Raw genomic sequence first — 15,344 nt, 5'->3', positions numbered from 1 at the left:
TTTTCTTCTTTCTTGATTACAGAGTTATAGTTTTTGTTTATCTAATTAAACTCTTCTTTAAGAGCTCCCAATTTTCATCCACAATCAATGATTTTTCCAATTTCATACATAAGTCTCTTAATTTCTGAAAGTTAGGCCTTTTGAAGGATCTTTTATTTGCCCATCCTGAATGTAATCAGGTAACAATCTCTTGTCCCTAAGCAACCACAAACTCAAACTCAAAGCTTTTCTACATGGTTCTTTAGTCTGATCTTCAGGGATGTAAATGTTGTTGAATACTAGCATGTCACATACTAATTGGCCCATGTAATCTCCCTGGTACACAATAAAAGTTCCCTAGTGCACATTAAGGTAGGGACTAGGGAACTTTTAGTGCAAGCCAACAGGGATCACACAGACCAGTTAGTATGCAATGCATTAATGCACACTAGGATTTATAGCCCTCTGGTGCAGACTAGTGTACAGTATAGAGAAGCCTTTACAACCCTGTGATGAATTTATCTTTATATATCATAATGAGGTCCAAAATAGAGCTCTTTTCTGTTGGAGTCTATACCTTTGTCTTAGAAAAACATCATGGGTGCGTCTAGTGGACGCTTTTGCGCAAAATCTTGCCGCCTGTCTACACTGGCTGCGAGTATTTGCGCAAGAACACTGACTTTGTACTGTAAAAAATCAGTGGTTCTTGCGCAAATACTCCGACTCTCCTGCTCAGGGATAAGCCCTCTTGCGCAAGTATTCTTGCACAAGAGGGCAAGTGTAGACAGACATGTTAATTTCTTGCGCAAGAAATGGCCATCAGAGCTTTCTTGCGCAAGAGAGCATCTACACTGGGCACGGATGATTTTGCACAAAAGCAAATCTTTTGTGCAAAGGCACATGCCAGTATAGACACTCTCTTGTGCAAATACTTTTAATGGAAAAACTTTTCCGTTAAAAGTATTTGCACAAAATCATGCCAGTCTAGACGCAGCCCACATGTCATTTTCAGAAACTCTAAAGATGTTATATTTCTAGCTGCATGAGATCTCCAGAAAAGATTTCCCAAACTGAAATCTCACGTAACACCATTATTTTTCTTTCCATTCATTGCAGACAGTGCTTAAAGAATAACTGATCTTGTTCTTCTTATTAGAGACAGGGAAAATGATCCTGGAATAATAAATCACAGTATTTACTGCTGTTTAACAAGTAGTTTTGTCACTCATTGGCAAAGTATGTCATATCAGCCCTCCGATTTCCATATAGATGACAAACTACTACTGTTTAGGAAGGCCATCATCCAGAGAAAAAGAAAGAAAGTCCTCTCTTTGAGTTGTTTGTCCCATCTAATCCTGAGGAAAAATTGAGTGTGGTTTTGTCCAGTACTAGTTAGGAGATGCCATTTTTAAAAATGTGTCACTCCACTCCTTCCAGCATGACCCTACACGCATGAGGTCATAAAGGTGAGGGAGGGCTCATTACGTTCCACGACGTACTGGAATGTCCAGTATTCCAAACACATGAGGGTCATCTTAACACTGCCACCAATTCACAGTTATTCCTTAAACTCGAGTACAGGTTGGACTTCCCTTGTCCAGCACCCTTGGGAATGAAGGGATTTGCCAGACCAGTGAAGGTCCCTCTCCTCATGGCCCTGCTGCTACTGGACTAGGGCTCCAGCCTGGCCCCACTGCTGCCCCATCCTCCATGGGCTCTTTAGTGGCTACTGACCTCGCTGCTGCCGGGTCCAAAACGCCACAGCCACTTGGCTCTGCAGCCGAGGCCAGAGCTCCATGGCTGCCGCTGGGGCTGAAGCTACCCGGCCACTGGAGCCAGAACAGGACCAAGGTCAGGGCTCTCTTGCTGCTGCGGCCACAAAAACTCTGGGTCATGCTGCCCGCTCCTCGCCCTCCCAACACTGGATTTCCAGCTGAGTTGCCATTGCCTTCTAGGACGCATCTAACCTGCCGTCAGACCTTCCTGTTCCTGGGCTATGTAGTCCAAGAACATCTGTGAGCCATGCTGGACCATGGATTTTGCTGGACCAAAGATTCCCAGTTAAGGGAGATACAACCTGTACTATAGTCTTGCTGTGGATCTGGAAGTCCTAACCATCAACTGATGCTTTGGTTTTATGGCTGTACACACCTGATAAGCAAGAGGTCCATATGATATAATTTTTTTAAAATTTTTCATCATCACAATAATATAGTGCCTTTGCCTCAAGTAACTACGTAGGCAGCTATCTTCAGAGTACAATCTCCATTCAGAACCACAAGTTTTAGCACTGTCTTTGCAGCAATTTTTTGTAGAGAATTAGCGCTAGCTCAGGACTGCTGACAAATTCAAAGTATTGGTAAATACATGTAATACATAATTTCTTCTGAGAATGGAAGGCTGGGAAAATTTACCAAGCAAGATGTAAGAAGATGTAAAATAGCCAGCTTTGTCCTACTCTTTTATTTCTAGTCTTCCAGATGGCCACTTTTCCATAAGAACAAAAGAATAGCCATACTGGGTCAGACAAAAGGTCCATCTAGCCCAGTATCTTGTCAACAGTGGACAATACCAGATGCCCCAGAGGGAGGGATAGCAATATCCTCACATGATCGCTCCTCTGTCACCCACCTCCAGAGAAACACAGGCTAGCAACACCATTCCTACCCATCCTGGCTAATAGCCATTGATGGACCTAACCTCCATGAATCTATCTAACTCTTTATTGAACTCTATTAAAGTTCTAGACTTCACCGCATCCTCTGGCAAGGAGTTCCACACGTTGACTGTGCTCTGAGTGAAGAAAAACTTCCTTTTGTTTGTTTTAAACCTGTTGCCTATTAATTTCATTTGGTGACCCGTACTTCTTATATTGTGGGAATAAGTAAATAACTTTTCCTTATTCGCTTTTTCCCTACCAGTCATGATTTTATAGACCTCTATCACATCCCCACTTAGTCTCCTCTTTTCTTAGCTGAAAAATCCAAATCTTTTTAATCTCTCTTCATATGGGACCCGTTCTAAACCTCTAATCATTTTGTTGTCCTTTTCTGAACCTTTTCAAATGCCAATATATCTTTTTTGAGATGAGACGACCACATCTGTACACGGTATTCAAGAAGTGGGCCTACCGTAGAGTAGAGACAATAAGATATTTTCTGTCTTATTCTCTATCCCTTTTTTATGACTACTCACATTCTATTTGCTTTTTTGACTGCCGCTGAACACTGAGTGGATGTTTTCAGAGAACTATCCACTATGACTCCAAGTTTTCTCTCAAGTAGTTGTAACTAAATTAATCCCCATCATATTGTATATATAGTTGGGATTTTTTTTTTAGTGTGCATTACTTTTTAATGTTAATAACTGTAAAGAAATGCACATTGTTATATCATTATATATTCACATAAGAACGGCTATACTAGGTCAGATCAAAGACCGATCTAGCCCAGGGCCGGACAAAATGCGGCATAGGGACCAGATCTGGCCCACCTAACTCTTTGATCCTGCCTGTGGACTGCACCTGGCCACTTTCTATTTATATTCTGCTCTCTGTGCCTCTGAATTTCCAGGCAGTGGTTTAGGCAGCAAAATCAATTTAAATGGCTCATGGCTCCCAGTTGCAGCACTAACCTGGAAGAGGCCGAAGTCACAAACCTTTAAAATCAGTTTCACACATACAGAATGGGAAGCAGCTTTCTAGGAAGGAATACTACAGAAAAGGATCTAGATGTCATAGTGGACCACAAGCTAAACAGAAGTCAACAGTATGAAGGTGTTGCAAAAAAAGCAAACATGATTCTGGGATGCATTAGCAGGAGTGCTGTGAGCAAGACATAAGTCATTCTTTCACTCTACTCTGTACTTATTAGGCCTCAGTTGGAGTATTGTGTCCAGTTCTGGGGACCGCATTTCAAGACAGATGTGGAGAAATTGGAAAAGAGCAACAAGAATGATTAAAGGTATAGAGAACTTGAGCTATGAGGGAAGACTAAAAGAATTGGACTTGTTTAGTTTGGAAAAGAGAAGACTGAGAAGGGACATGGTAGCATTTACCAAGTATCTAAAAGGATGTCAGAAGGAGGAGAGAGAAAAATTGTTATCCTTGGCATTTGAGGATAGGACAAGAAGCAATGGGCTTAAACCGCAATGGGCAGCAAAGGGGGTTTAGGTTCAATATTAGGAAAAACTTCCTGTCAGGGTGGTTAAACACTGGAATAAATTGCCTAGGGAGGTTGTGGAATCTCCATCTCTGGAGATATTTAAGAGCAAGTTAGATAGACATCTATCAGGGATGGTCTATGGTACTTGGTCTTGCCGTGAGGGCAGTGGACTGGACTCAATGACCTCTCCAGGTCCCTTCCAGTTCTAGTGTTCTATGATTCTATGAAATATACAAGCAACCCGGGTGCCTGTCAAGCAATGTGGCAGTAGTGGGGCCAGAAGCCACGAGCCCTTTGCTGCGTTTTTAATTCAAAGCTTCCAGCCCCAGACAACTCCAGCTGTAGGCTAGTCCCTAGCTCTGCCCCTTCCAGGGTCGAGTCAACCTGTCGCCACAAAATTCGTGAAGTGGCCTTCCTGCAAAAATTATTGCCCACCCTGGATCTAGCCCTGCATCTAGTCTTCCAACAATAGTCAATGTCAGGTGCCCCAAAGGGAATGAACAGAACAGGTAATCATCAGGTAATCAATAATCAATCACCCCATCACCCATTCCCAGCCTCTGTCAAATACAGAAAAAGGACTTCTTACTCACCAGTGTTGAATTTATACTCCATAACTATCACCTCGGAGTGGGGTCCACAGTCTAGGGGTAGGTACAGTTGCCACCTGTGACAATTTCCAGTCACCTCCCTTCTCGTGTGACTTCTGAACAGTCACTTAGGAACTGGCCCATCCGTAGGTTTCCATCTTTGGAATCATGGTATGACACAAACTGGTACAGGGCGTCCTGCCGGGATATACATCTGTTCCACATTAAAGTCGTTAATGCTTGTAAGAACTGATGCATTATAAGTCCTCCCATTCCCCTGCTCTTAAGCTGCGCCAAAAAAAAAATTGCACAAAAGGAAGTCAGCGATGGGGGGGGGGGGGGGAATTCCTGCTTAAGTTCTTTTGTGGTAAGACCAAGTTTTTTGGAATGTATAGCGAGGGCAGCCTGTGGTGGCGTTATTTACACTTCTTCAGTAACTGGCGTGGAACCCGTCAGTGCCAATGCAATGTAAATACTGTCCTCCTGACCCAGAGCCGCTGGGCTCAGCGCTGCTCTTCCCAGTCAACACTCAGTGTGACTCGCGGGCCCACCACGGGGACCGTTACTTCCACGCGCATGCGCCGACACAAAACAGCTGGCCCTCAGCCCGCTGCGGACGCATGCGCTGAGCAAAAGGCATGGCTCAAGCTCTCCCCAAAGCGCAAATGTTCCACCGTAGCTGCGTAGTGAACAGTTCATTTCCGAGCCCCGCTTTCCTCCACAGCGCATGCGTTAGATGCCGTTTAGCCATCACCATGGTAATGGGACGCGGAGCCCGGCCTGTGTGAGTGGGGTTCTCCTGCACCCCGCCGGCCGCCATGTCGGAGATTCTGTGCGAGTGGCTGAACGGGGAGGTGAAGCTGTCCCGGAGTGTGGGTGAGTCAGGGGCAGCGGGGCCAGGACACGGGGGTTGGTGCCGTATCTGGGATGGCAGGGCGGGGGGGATAGGCACACGCTGAGCGGTGGTATGTAAGCACCTGCGCGGCTCCCCCTACGGTGTGTCTGTTCGCAGAGCCCTCAGTCCTCTCCCTTCTCCCCTCCACACTCCCCCACCCCCGAGGCAAGGAGTCCCTGGGCATTACTTACGGGTACAAGGGCTTCCGAGTTGCTGCCCGAAGGGGAGAGAGTCCCAGATGGCAGCGCACTGGGGGCCTGCGGGCACACAATAATTACAGCATAATCCCTTGAAAATCTCTAAAATAAATGGTGAGATTTCTCCCCAAGTGCTTGTGGGCTATGAACAATTTCAATTCTATCAATTAATAAGGACGGGGGGGGGTAGGAAATACCGGAATTCAGGTTTACACTGCAGTTCCTGCTGTTTGGATTATGACTTTTTAAGAGAAGCATCTTCTCCATCATGAGAGAGAAATCCCTTACTGAAATCAGGCATATTAGAACATACTTACTGGCTGGTTTTCTTTCTTGTGCATGTTTTAGGAGCAGAAGAGTTAGTAACTAACCTGTCAAGTACTGGTTTTGCAAACTTTAAATGTTGAGCCAAATGTAAACAATTAAAATAGAGTAATTTACTTTTGATATTGATATTTAGATTTTAGATGCTGCAGTAGGTTATGGAATTTGGCACTTAATAGATTTAGACAACATAAGTACTGGCTTTCTGAAGACCATTTTGAATACTAAGGTTATTTAGGTATAGACATTTCATTGATAAAAATTTAAACTTAGCATACAGTATTAAGATTTTGCAAGAGCAATAATGAATTGAACTAAAAATTAAGTATAATTCTCCGATGTTATACAAATTCTGTAATGATCACTAATAGTCATAAGGTATCTTATTACTGATGCTTGTTTTTTAACCCAGATCCAAAATCTTTACCAAAAGAATTTTCTACTGGCTACCTAATTGGAGAAATTCTGCACAAATATGAGCTTCAGGATGACTTTAACCAATTTTCACAAAGCAGGTTAGTAACTTCAGGCATAGCTATGACATCTAATATATCTCCTATGTAATTTATACAGGATTTTTATTTATCATTGAGGCTTTTTCAGTAATACTTGACAGGATTTGGTGATGCTATTTACCAGTTATTAGTTGGCTACATATTAGATGCTCTAGCTGTATTAATTACCCAGATTAATTAAGGGGAGCAGAGCATTCAATGGGAACAGAGGGAAACCATACCATAGTTGGGACCCTCCTTCCAGAGGATGATGCGGTATCCTCTCGCACTAGGAATACCTCTGAGGGGGAGGGAATGCCAGTTGTTAGGAAGAGGCAGGTGTTAGTAGTGGGTGATGCGATCGTTAGAAACATAGATACAGTAAACTTCCGATAATCCGGCACCTTTAGGACCCAGGGGGTGCTGGATTATCAAATATGCCGGACTATGGGAAGGGGGGGCTATTAGTGGTCTGGCCCCAGACCCCGCATTGCTCCCCCCCCCTTCCAATAGTCCAGCTCTGCCCCAGGCGTCCCTGATTCAGCCGCTGCTGGTCAGTTTCAGCAGCGGCTGAATCGGGACACCTGCAGCAGAGCAGCTGGAGTGCTGCTGGCTTGGTCCGGCAGCGCCGCTCATCGGCGCTACTGGAACAACCCGGCAGCACCCCAGGTGCTTTGCCCCAGGTGTCCCCAAGTCAGCCGCTGCTGAAACTGATCAGCGGCTGACTCCAGGAAGCATGAGGCAGAGCTGCTCTGCCCCGGGCTTCCTGGAGTCAGCCACGGGTCAATTTCAACAGCAGCTGAGTCGGGACGCCTGGGACAGAGCAACTGGGGCGCTGCTGGGTTGGTCCCTGCAGCGCCGCACATTGGCGCTGCGGGGACCAACCTGGCAGCACCCGAGCTGCTCTGTCCCAGGTGTACCCAAGTCAGCTGCTGCTGAAACTGATCAGTGGCTGACTCCAGGAAGCACGAGGCAGAGCTACTCTGCCTTGGGCTTCCTGTAGTCAGCCGCTGGTCAGTTTCAGCAGCGGCTGAATGGGGGACAGCTGGGGTGCTGCCAGGTTGGTCCCGCAGCCCCGCGGGGCAGTGCTATGGTACCTACCTGGCAGCACCCGAGCTGCTCTGCCCCCGGCTTTCTGGATTCAGCCACTGGTAAGTTTTAGCAGCGGCTGAATCCGGGAAGCTGGGGGCAGAGCAGCTCCAATGGTCCGGCTGCCTGGAGTACTTCTGGGTTCCTGATGGTGCCGGACCATCAGGAGTGCCGGACCATCAGATTTTTACTGTAGTTGGGTTCATGATGACCAGGAGGAACCACATGGTCACTTGCCTGCCTGGCGCAAAGGTTGCGGATCTCTCGAGGCATCTAGATAGGCTTATGTGTAGTGCTGGGGACGAGCCGGTGATCATGGTATATGTAGGTACCAATGACGTAGGAAAGGGTAGGAGAGATGTCCTGGAGGCCAAATTTAGGTTGCTAGGAAAGAGACTGAAATCCAGGACCTCTATGGTGGCATTCTCAGAAATGCTTCCAGTTCCGCGTGCAGAGCCAGGTAGGCAGGCAGAGCTTCAGAGTCTCAATGCGTGGATGAGACAATGGTGCAGGGAAGAGGGGTTTAGATTATTATGAACTGGGGACATTTTTGGGGAGGGGGAGCCTATACAGGAAGGATGGGCTCCACCTAAACCAGGGTGGAACCAGACTGCTGGCACTAAACATTAAAAAAGCCGTAGAGCAGTTTTTAAACTAAGAGATGGGGGAAAGCTGATTGGGGCAGAGAAGCACACAAATCGGATGAAGACTTCTCTTAGAGGAGAATCCATTGATAAAGTTTCTCTAAGCTGTAGTCAGAAAGAGAGGAGGGGAGAGGACAAACTATGGGCCAGAGCAGACAAACAACCGCATATACAGGAATCCAATGCATCAGGGAAGGGCAGACAAACTGTGGCAAATAGATGGACCTTTGGTCTGACCCAGTACAGCCATTCTTATGTTCTTATGTACTTCCAAAGGATCTAATCATTCATTAAATACTTACTGGGAGGATCTACTAGGATCATAAAAGATTGGCAGCACAATTAATATCCATCTATATGATCCTTTGGTGTGTTTGATTTATGAACTTCTGATTAAAAAACAGTACTGCCAACATTGATGTAACATATTAAATAGATTAAAAATGGGCAAACTGATCATAAATCTCAAAAAAGGGAAAATAATCGTTCTATGGGATGCTTCTAGTGGAATGCTACAAGGATCTGTTCATGTCCCAAAGCCATTCAATATCTATAAAGTCATTACTGATAGTTTCCAGATTAACACTCCACCAGTGTATGTGTAATTAGGGAATGGGGGATGGGTCAATTAACTAGAGAGATCTGGATTATTTGTTAAACTGGGTTTATTAAAACACAAGTACCACTGCAGTCAAATGTAAGGCTTTTTATCTAGGAACAAAGAAAGCAGGATATACTTACAGTATAGGGGGACTGTATCCTGGAAGCAATGACTTTTAAAAGGACTTAGTGTTTACGATGGCTAACCAGTTGAATGTGATCTGCCACTGCCATGCTGTGGCCAAGTGGACTAGTACATTTTGGGTTTATGAGCAAGGGGAACATCCTCTACCTCTATTTATAATAGTGGTAGAAATGTAGCCGTGTTAGCCTGGTGCAGCTGAAACAAAAAGTGCTACACAGTCCTGTTTTTTGTTTCAGCTACCTCTATGTATGACATCAGTAGCACCATTACTGGAGTACTGTGTGCAGTTCTGGTGCCTATATTTCAAAAAGGATGTTGAAAAATTGGCAGTGTCTCAAGAAGTGAGCTATTAAATGGTTTGAGAAAAGGATGCTGGAACAATTTTTACAGTGTGAATAGTGAGACCCTCCAAATCAGATTATAAACTCTGAAAATAATGAAAACCACTTCAAGCCAGAGATGTGGCAGTACCCCTAGTTCTCTCATGGATTGTTTGAGGTCTGACAAATTTCACTGTCAGGTAGATTTAAGAAGTTCAGTCTATTTTCCATAGCCAACAGAAGGTTAAGAAGTGATTTGATAATCTATAAGTATCTATGTGGAAAGAATATTTCTGATACTACAGGGCTCTTTAATCTAGCAAACAAAGACATAATGAAATCTAGTAGCTAGAAACTGAAGGTAGATACACCCAGAAGAGAAATTAGATAGAACTTTTTGTAGTACTGATAGGAATTACCCTTTGAAGCCATTTACCTTGGGATATGTTGGATTCGTAGTCGCATAAAGTGTTTAAATTAAAATTGAATGTCTTTCTAAAAGTTCTGCTCTAGCCCAGCAATTCTCAAACTTTATTGGTTCATGTACCACCTTTTTAAAAAACTGTGATGTGATTTGATGGAACATCAAGCTCATATATCACCATGATATACAAATCAGAGTTCAGAAACCCATGTGTTTGGGAACCCCAGAAGTTGTATGTTTGATACATGAATTATTGGGTGAATTTCTACAGCCTGGGTTGTGCAAGGGATAAAACTAGATGATCATAATAGTCCCTTGTGTCCCTGAAATATATTAATGTAGCATTCCTGCACAGCAAACCCTCAGCACTGTGGGAAGAGTTCTCAAATAAACACTATTTGGCTGTGTCTAGACTGCATCCCTTTTCCGTAAAAGGGATGCAAATTAGACATATCGCAATTGCAAATGAAGCAGGGATTTAAATCCCCCCACTTCATTAGCATAAAAATGGCTGCCTCTTTTTTCTGGCTCAGAGCTTTGCCGGAAAAAAGCACCAGTCTAGACGTGAATCTTTCAGAAAATAAAGCCTTTTCCGAAAGATCCCTTATCCATTATTTTAAATTAGCTATTTCAAATTTGTGTTTAATATAGTGTCCCTAGTCAGCACTGTTCACTTTGATTATTTTTGGAGGATAGTGATTTTGTTAAATCTCTTGACCAGTGTTTGCTATAAAAAGTATATATGGTTTCTCAGTTCTCTTCAGGGCTCATCTAGACTACGATGAAGTTTCGAAACAGGATATGCAAATTCAATGGGAATTTCCATATCTTCTTCTGATCTCACTTTCTAAAGCAGAGCTTTTGAGAGTGAAAGTACTGCAGTTGGGACATGTTTTTTTTCGGCAAATCCCTCCCTTTTTCAAAAAGACATTCTCTCTCAAAAAATGAGGTTTACACAGCTTTTTGAAAAAAAAGGGGGGGGGGTTGCCAAAAAAAATCCGTGTCCTGATTACTTTCAGAGATTGGAAGAAGATATGCAAATTCCCACGGAGCCCTCAGGTTGTGCTGGTACTCATCCTAAAACACCCATTCTCAAATTGAAGGGAAAGGTAGGGGATTGGAGACTACCTTTTTCATGGCTGTTGATGGGGAAAGTACATTGCTTTCCCTGTTTGAATCAACAAAATGTTGTCTCTGTCATTCCTCTCAACTTTCTCACCTCTTTATCTCTGCCACTCTACAGACTCTTCATGCTACATATCATATAGCTATGTTTTATGTATGCAATATATTGCCAGCAGGGCTGGTGGGAAAACTGATTTTTTCTCTCTCTCTAAATAATAATAATAATAGAATGTTTGTTCCAAATTTTTTGGTGGAAGAATTTTCAGCATAAAATTTCACAAGATTTTTTTGTTTCATTACAGTTTTAAACATTAAAATGAAAATCTTTGTTTCAGCATAATGTCATTTTGGTTTATGGAAACAGAAACATTTAAGTCTCCTGTATCAGGAGTTTTCTTCCCAGAGAATGATTTTATGGTAGCAGCCCAGAACTAAACTGAAGGTATCATCTCATCCCAATGTATTACTTTTATGAGGGCTTCTGAACATTCATCCAGCTAGGATCTGCTGCTCTTCCTCAGATGAGCAGTTCTTCCTGAAGTTCCTAAAATACATGTCTGGAGTTAAGGAGCAAATATGTGCCAGAGGCATGTCCCTCATTCTTTTAAAGTATCAGTCAAAATGCACTTCTGCTGTAAATTATGCAGGAATGGGAATCTACAATAAGTTTCCCAGGGTATGTCTACACTAGCCCCCTAGTTGGAACTAGGGAGGCTAATATAGGCATTCTAAGTTGCAAATCAAGCCCCGCATTTAAATATCCCACGCTTGATTTGCATCTTCCTGGCCGGTCACCATTTTTTGAAATTTACAAGTCCAGACTGACTGTCCACGTCTACACGTGGCAGGGATCCGGTAATTCGAAATACAGCCCTAGTTTCAACTACCTGTTATTCCTCCTGGAATGAGGTTTAACAGGTAGTTCGATTTAGGGTCTTTAATTCAAATTACCGGGTCCCTGCCGTGTGTAGATGCGGCCAGTTAGTTCAGACTTGTAAATTTCAAAAATGGTGACCGGCTGGGAAGATGCAAATCAAGTGCGGGATATTTAAATCCTGGCCTTGATTTGCAACTTCGAATGCCTACATTAGCTTCCCTAGTTCGTACTAGGGGGCTAGTGTAGAATCTTAGGGTATGTCTACTATATTAATGAAGGCATCACAGTGCACACTTCAACACAGATGAGTTGCGCTACTACAAGCCTATCAGAACTCCAGGAACATATTTGGATTATTAGTCAACAGTGAAGTCCTTGCTACCATGTCTTTACTATTTACCATGCTAGCTAGATTAAAGCACTGTGCACATTGCAATCTAACTAAAGAACTTTTTCAACTATTTGTTTACCATTTTAAAATCAAACAAAAATCCTGAATTACTTAGACTCCGGTGGAGCTTCCATATTTTGAATGGTTTCTTTTGAGACCGTATCAATGACTTATCAATTATTTCTGTATTCATCAAGCACATTACAATCTCCTTTTAACTCCTGTTCTGACTCAGTATTTTTCCCATATATTTTTCCTATATTTTTCCTGATGTAGATGCATATATTATCATAGTGCTTATTTCTGCAAGGTGGGCTTTCAGGTAGTATTTCTAATGGTCCTTTCTGGACTTAATATCTATGAAACTGAACTCTATGAAGTGCAAAGTAACATAAGTACTTAGCAGCATGTATAGTACTTTATAGTAGCAAAATACCATACTACATATAGTTTTGTTTTTTAAACATATAGGGTCGCAAATTCTAAACTTAACAATTTTTCTCGCCTGGAACCAACGCTTCAGCTCCTTGGTGTGCAGTTTGATCAGAATGAGGCCCAGAATATCATGACTGAACAGCATGGGGCTGCAACCAAGCTTTTATATCAGCTTTATGTTGCCCTTGAAAAGAAGAAAAAGGCAGGGCTCACAGGAGTAGCCATGGAAACAATGAGACCTGCAGGACCTGCAAAGCTCAAGGGTATTGAGAGTGAGTTGTATCGAGAGGTAGGTTAATTAAGTTTGTCATATACAGCACTAGATAATCAGCAGACTAAAATGAAGCACATTTACATATAACTTTTTGGTAACAAAAAAACATTCACCTCACTTAACACCACTTTTTGTTTAATATATAATACTCTATGTGAAGAATCTATGATAGGGTATGTCTATGCTGTAGTTTTTTTTCAGAAAAAAAAAAAAACTTTCAAAAAACCTCCAGTTACATCCACACATCCACACTGCAATTGTGTTTTCAACAAAAAAAAATATAGTAAGAACAGAGGGGGTTTTCTGACATTGGTAAACCTTTTCTACGAGGAAGAAGCCTTTTTCTGAAAGAGCACTTTTGGAAAAGCACGTGTGTGGACAGGGAAGAGGGAGTTCTTTTGAAAGAAGAGGAAAGAGCACAGGTGCCATGGTGTCCACTCCGTCCACAATAATAACAGCTTAAATACAAGATAGCATCCATTCAGTGTGGGCACTATCTTTTTTTGAAAAAGCAGATCACTTTTTCAATGCACTTTTGCTGTGTAGATGCTCTTTTTCTGAGGATCTCTTCCGGAAAAGCTTCTTCCAAAAGAAACCTGCAGCCTAGACATAGCCCCAGATGCTTAGTTTTCCATCCTCATTGCTGGTTCACAAACAGGCCAATCACTTTCAAGATTCTCTGCTTCTTTGGTTTGTCTTTCTATTTGTTGTCTATTTTCTTCCCCAACCTTCCTTTTTGGTTCGTAGGAAATAATGGCACATGCCAGTAGTTTTAGAGCAGCAACCATTTTATTCTTCTCAATAGTACTGTTTGCAAGCTGAAATTGAGCAAAGAGCAGAAGATTGAGAAGAGGGTCAGAGTTTGCAGATCTGGCTAGAACACACACTCTTACCTTATTAGGAGTGCATCTACACTGCACCATTACTTCGAGATAACTAGTGTTATTTAAAAATAACAATGCGAGCGTATACACCGCCATTTCATTATTTCAAATGAATTTCGAAATAACAGATGGCTTATTCTGAAATCTGTAAGGCTCCTTCTATGAGGAATAACTTGTATTCCGAAATAGATATTTTGAAATAAGGTGTGTGTAGATGCTCCACTGCTGCAATTTTGAAATAGACCCTTACCAGGGCCATTCTAAGTTATTCCTCCCCAGTGCCTCCTGTGGTTCTAAATCGAGATAGCATGCCTACATTAGGGAATCCTACCTCGTACTAATTTTGAGGTTTCCCTGTTGTACAGACTTGCTATTTCATATAATAGTAAGACTGGAAGGGACTCGAGAGGTCATCAAGTCCAGTCCCCTGCCCTCATGCCAGGACCCAGTACTGTCTACATCATCCCTGATAGACATTTATTTAACCTACTCTTAAATATTTCCAGAGATGGAGATTCCACAACCTCGCTAGGCAATTTATTCCAGTGTTTATCCACCCTGACAGGAACTTTTTCCTAATGTCCAACCTAAACCTCCCTTGCTGCAGTTTAAGCCCATTGCTTCTTGTTTTATCCTCAGAGGCCTGGAAGAACAATTTTTCTCCCTCCTCCATGTGAAACCCTTTGAGATACCTGAAACCACTATCATGTCCCCTCTCAGTCTTCTCTTTTCCAAACTAAACAAGCCCAATTCTTTCAGTCTTCCTTCATAGGTCATGTTCTCTATACCTTTAATCATACTTATTGCTCTTCTCTGGACCTTCTTCAAATCTTTCTTGAAATGTGGTGCCCAGAACTGGACACAATATTCCAACTGAGGCCTAATTGGCACAGAGTAGAGCGGAAGAATGACTTTGAGTCTTGCTCACAACACACCTGTTAATGCATCCTAGAATCATGTTTGCTTTTTTTGTAACAGCGTCACACTGTTGACTCATATTTAGCTTGTGGTCCACTATAACCCTTACATCCCTTTCTGCCATACCCTTTCCTATATAGCCGCTTCCTATTCTGTATGTGTGAAACTGACTGTTCCTTCCTAAGTGGAGGACTTTGCATTTGTCCTTATTAAACTTCATCCAGTTTACCTCAGACCATTTCTCCAGTTATTTTGGAATAACTGTTCCAGAATAGCTTATTTCTAAATAAGCGTGTAACGTAGACGTACCATAGTAGTGTTCCGTGTGTGCAGGTCACACTATCTCATGAGGTTGAACAATTTTAAATAAACTGTATGCTGTAAACCATGTTTAGATGGCCCAAAAACAAACATACATCTGTTGGCATAATGATCCTCAATGAGAGTGGGAGAGGCCATAATATTCCTTCACCAATGAGATTGTTTGTGGATAGCACAAACAGAAAAAGGAAAAGAGGTGAAGATAAAGTAACAAGGAACACATGATTCAGCATTTCCTGCAATTGACTTAGTTCA

The 15,344-nt window shown here is 42.6% G+C and overlaps 2 protein-coding genes across 7 annotated transcripts in view; one reads left to right on the top strand and one right to left on the bottom strand.

Annotated features, from left to right (window-relative positions):
• The window catches only part of PRLR (prolactin receptor), a 258,625-nt gene extending 253,449 nt beyond the window's left edge, over window positions 1–5,176 (bottom strand). For all 4 annotated transcript variants that reach the window (XM_075932555.2, XM_089779426.1, XM_075932553.2 and 1 more), the window contains exon 1: window positions 4,736–5,176. The gene's annotated coding sequence lies outside the window, so the exon portion shown is untranslated. The remainder of the gene's footprint in view (window positions 1–4,735) is intronic.
• Window positions 5,177–5,393: 217 nt separating this feature from the next.
• SPEF2 (sperm flagellar and cilia associated 2) overlaps window positions 5,394–15,344 on the top strand; it is a 208,488-nt gene continuing 198,537 nt past the window's right edge. Inside the window, exons 1-3 of one of the 3 annotated variants that reach the window (XM_089779424.1) lie at window positions 5,394–5,608; window positions 6,561–6,663; window positions 12,729–12,981. In XM_089779424.1, the coding sequence (XP_089635550.1) occupies window positions 5,551–5,608; window positions 6,561–6,663; window positions 12,729–12,981 (414 nt within the window). In that variant the 5' untranslated portion in view covers window positions 5,394–5,550. The remainder of the gene's footprint in view (window positions 5,609–6,560; window positions 6,664–12,728; window positions 12,982–15,344) is intronic. The other 2 variants (XM_014570185.4, XM_006116499.5) reach the window with 2 other exon arrangements.

Source organism: Pelodiscus sinensis, chromosome 6 (assembly GCF_052426305.1).
Source record: "Pelodiscus sinensis isolate ZL-2025 chromosome 6, ASM5242630v1, whole genome shotgun sequence".
NCBI lineage: Eukaryota > Metazoa > Chordata > Testudines > Trionychidae > Pelodiscus > Pelodiscus sinensis.
Note: the sequence above shows the minus strand (reverse complement) of the source record. Positions and strands in the feature narration are given on the sequence as shown.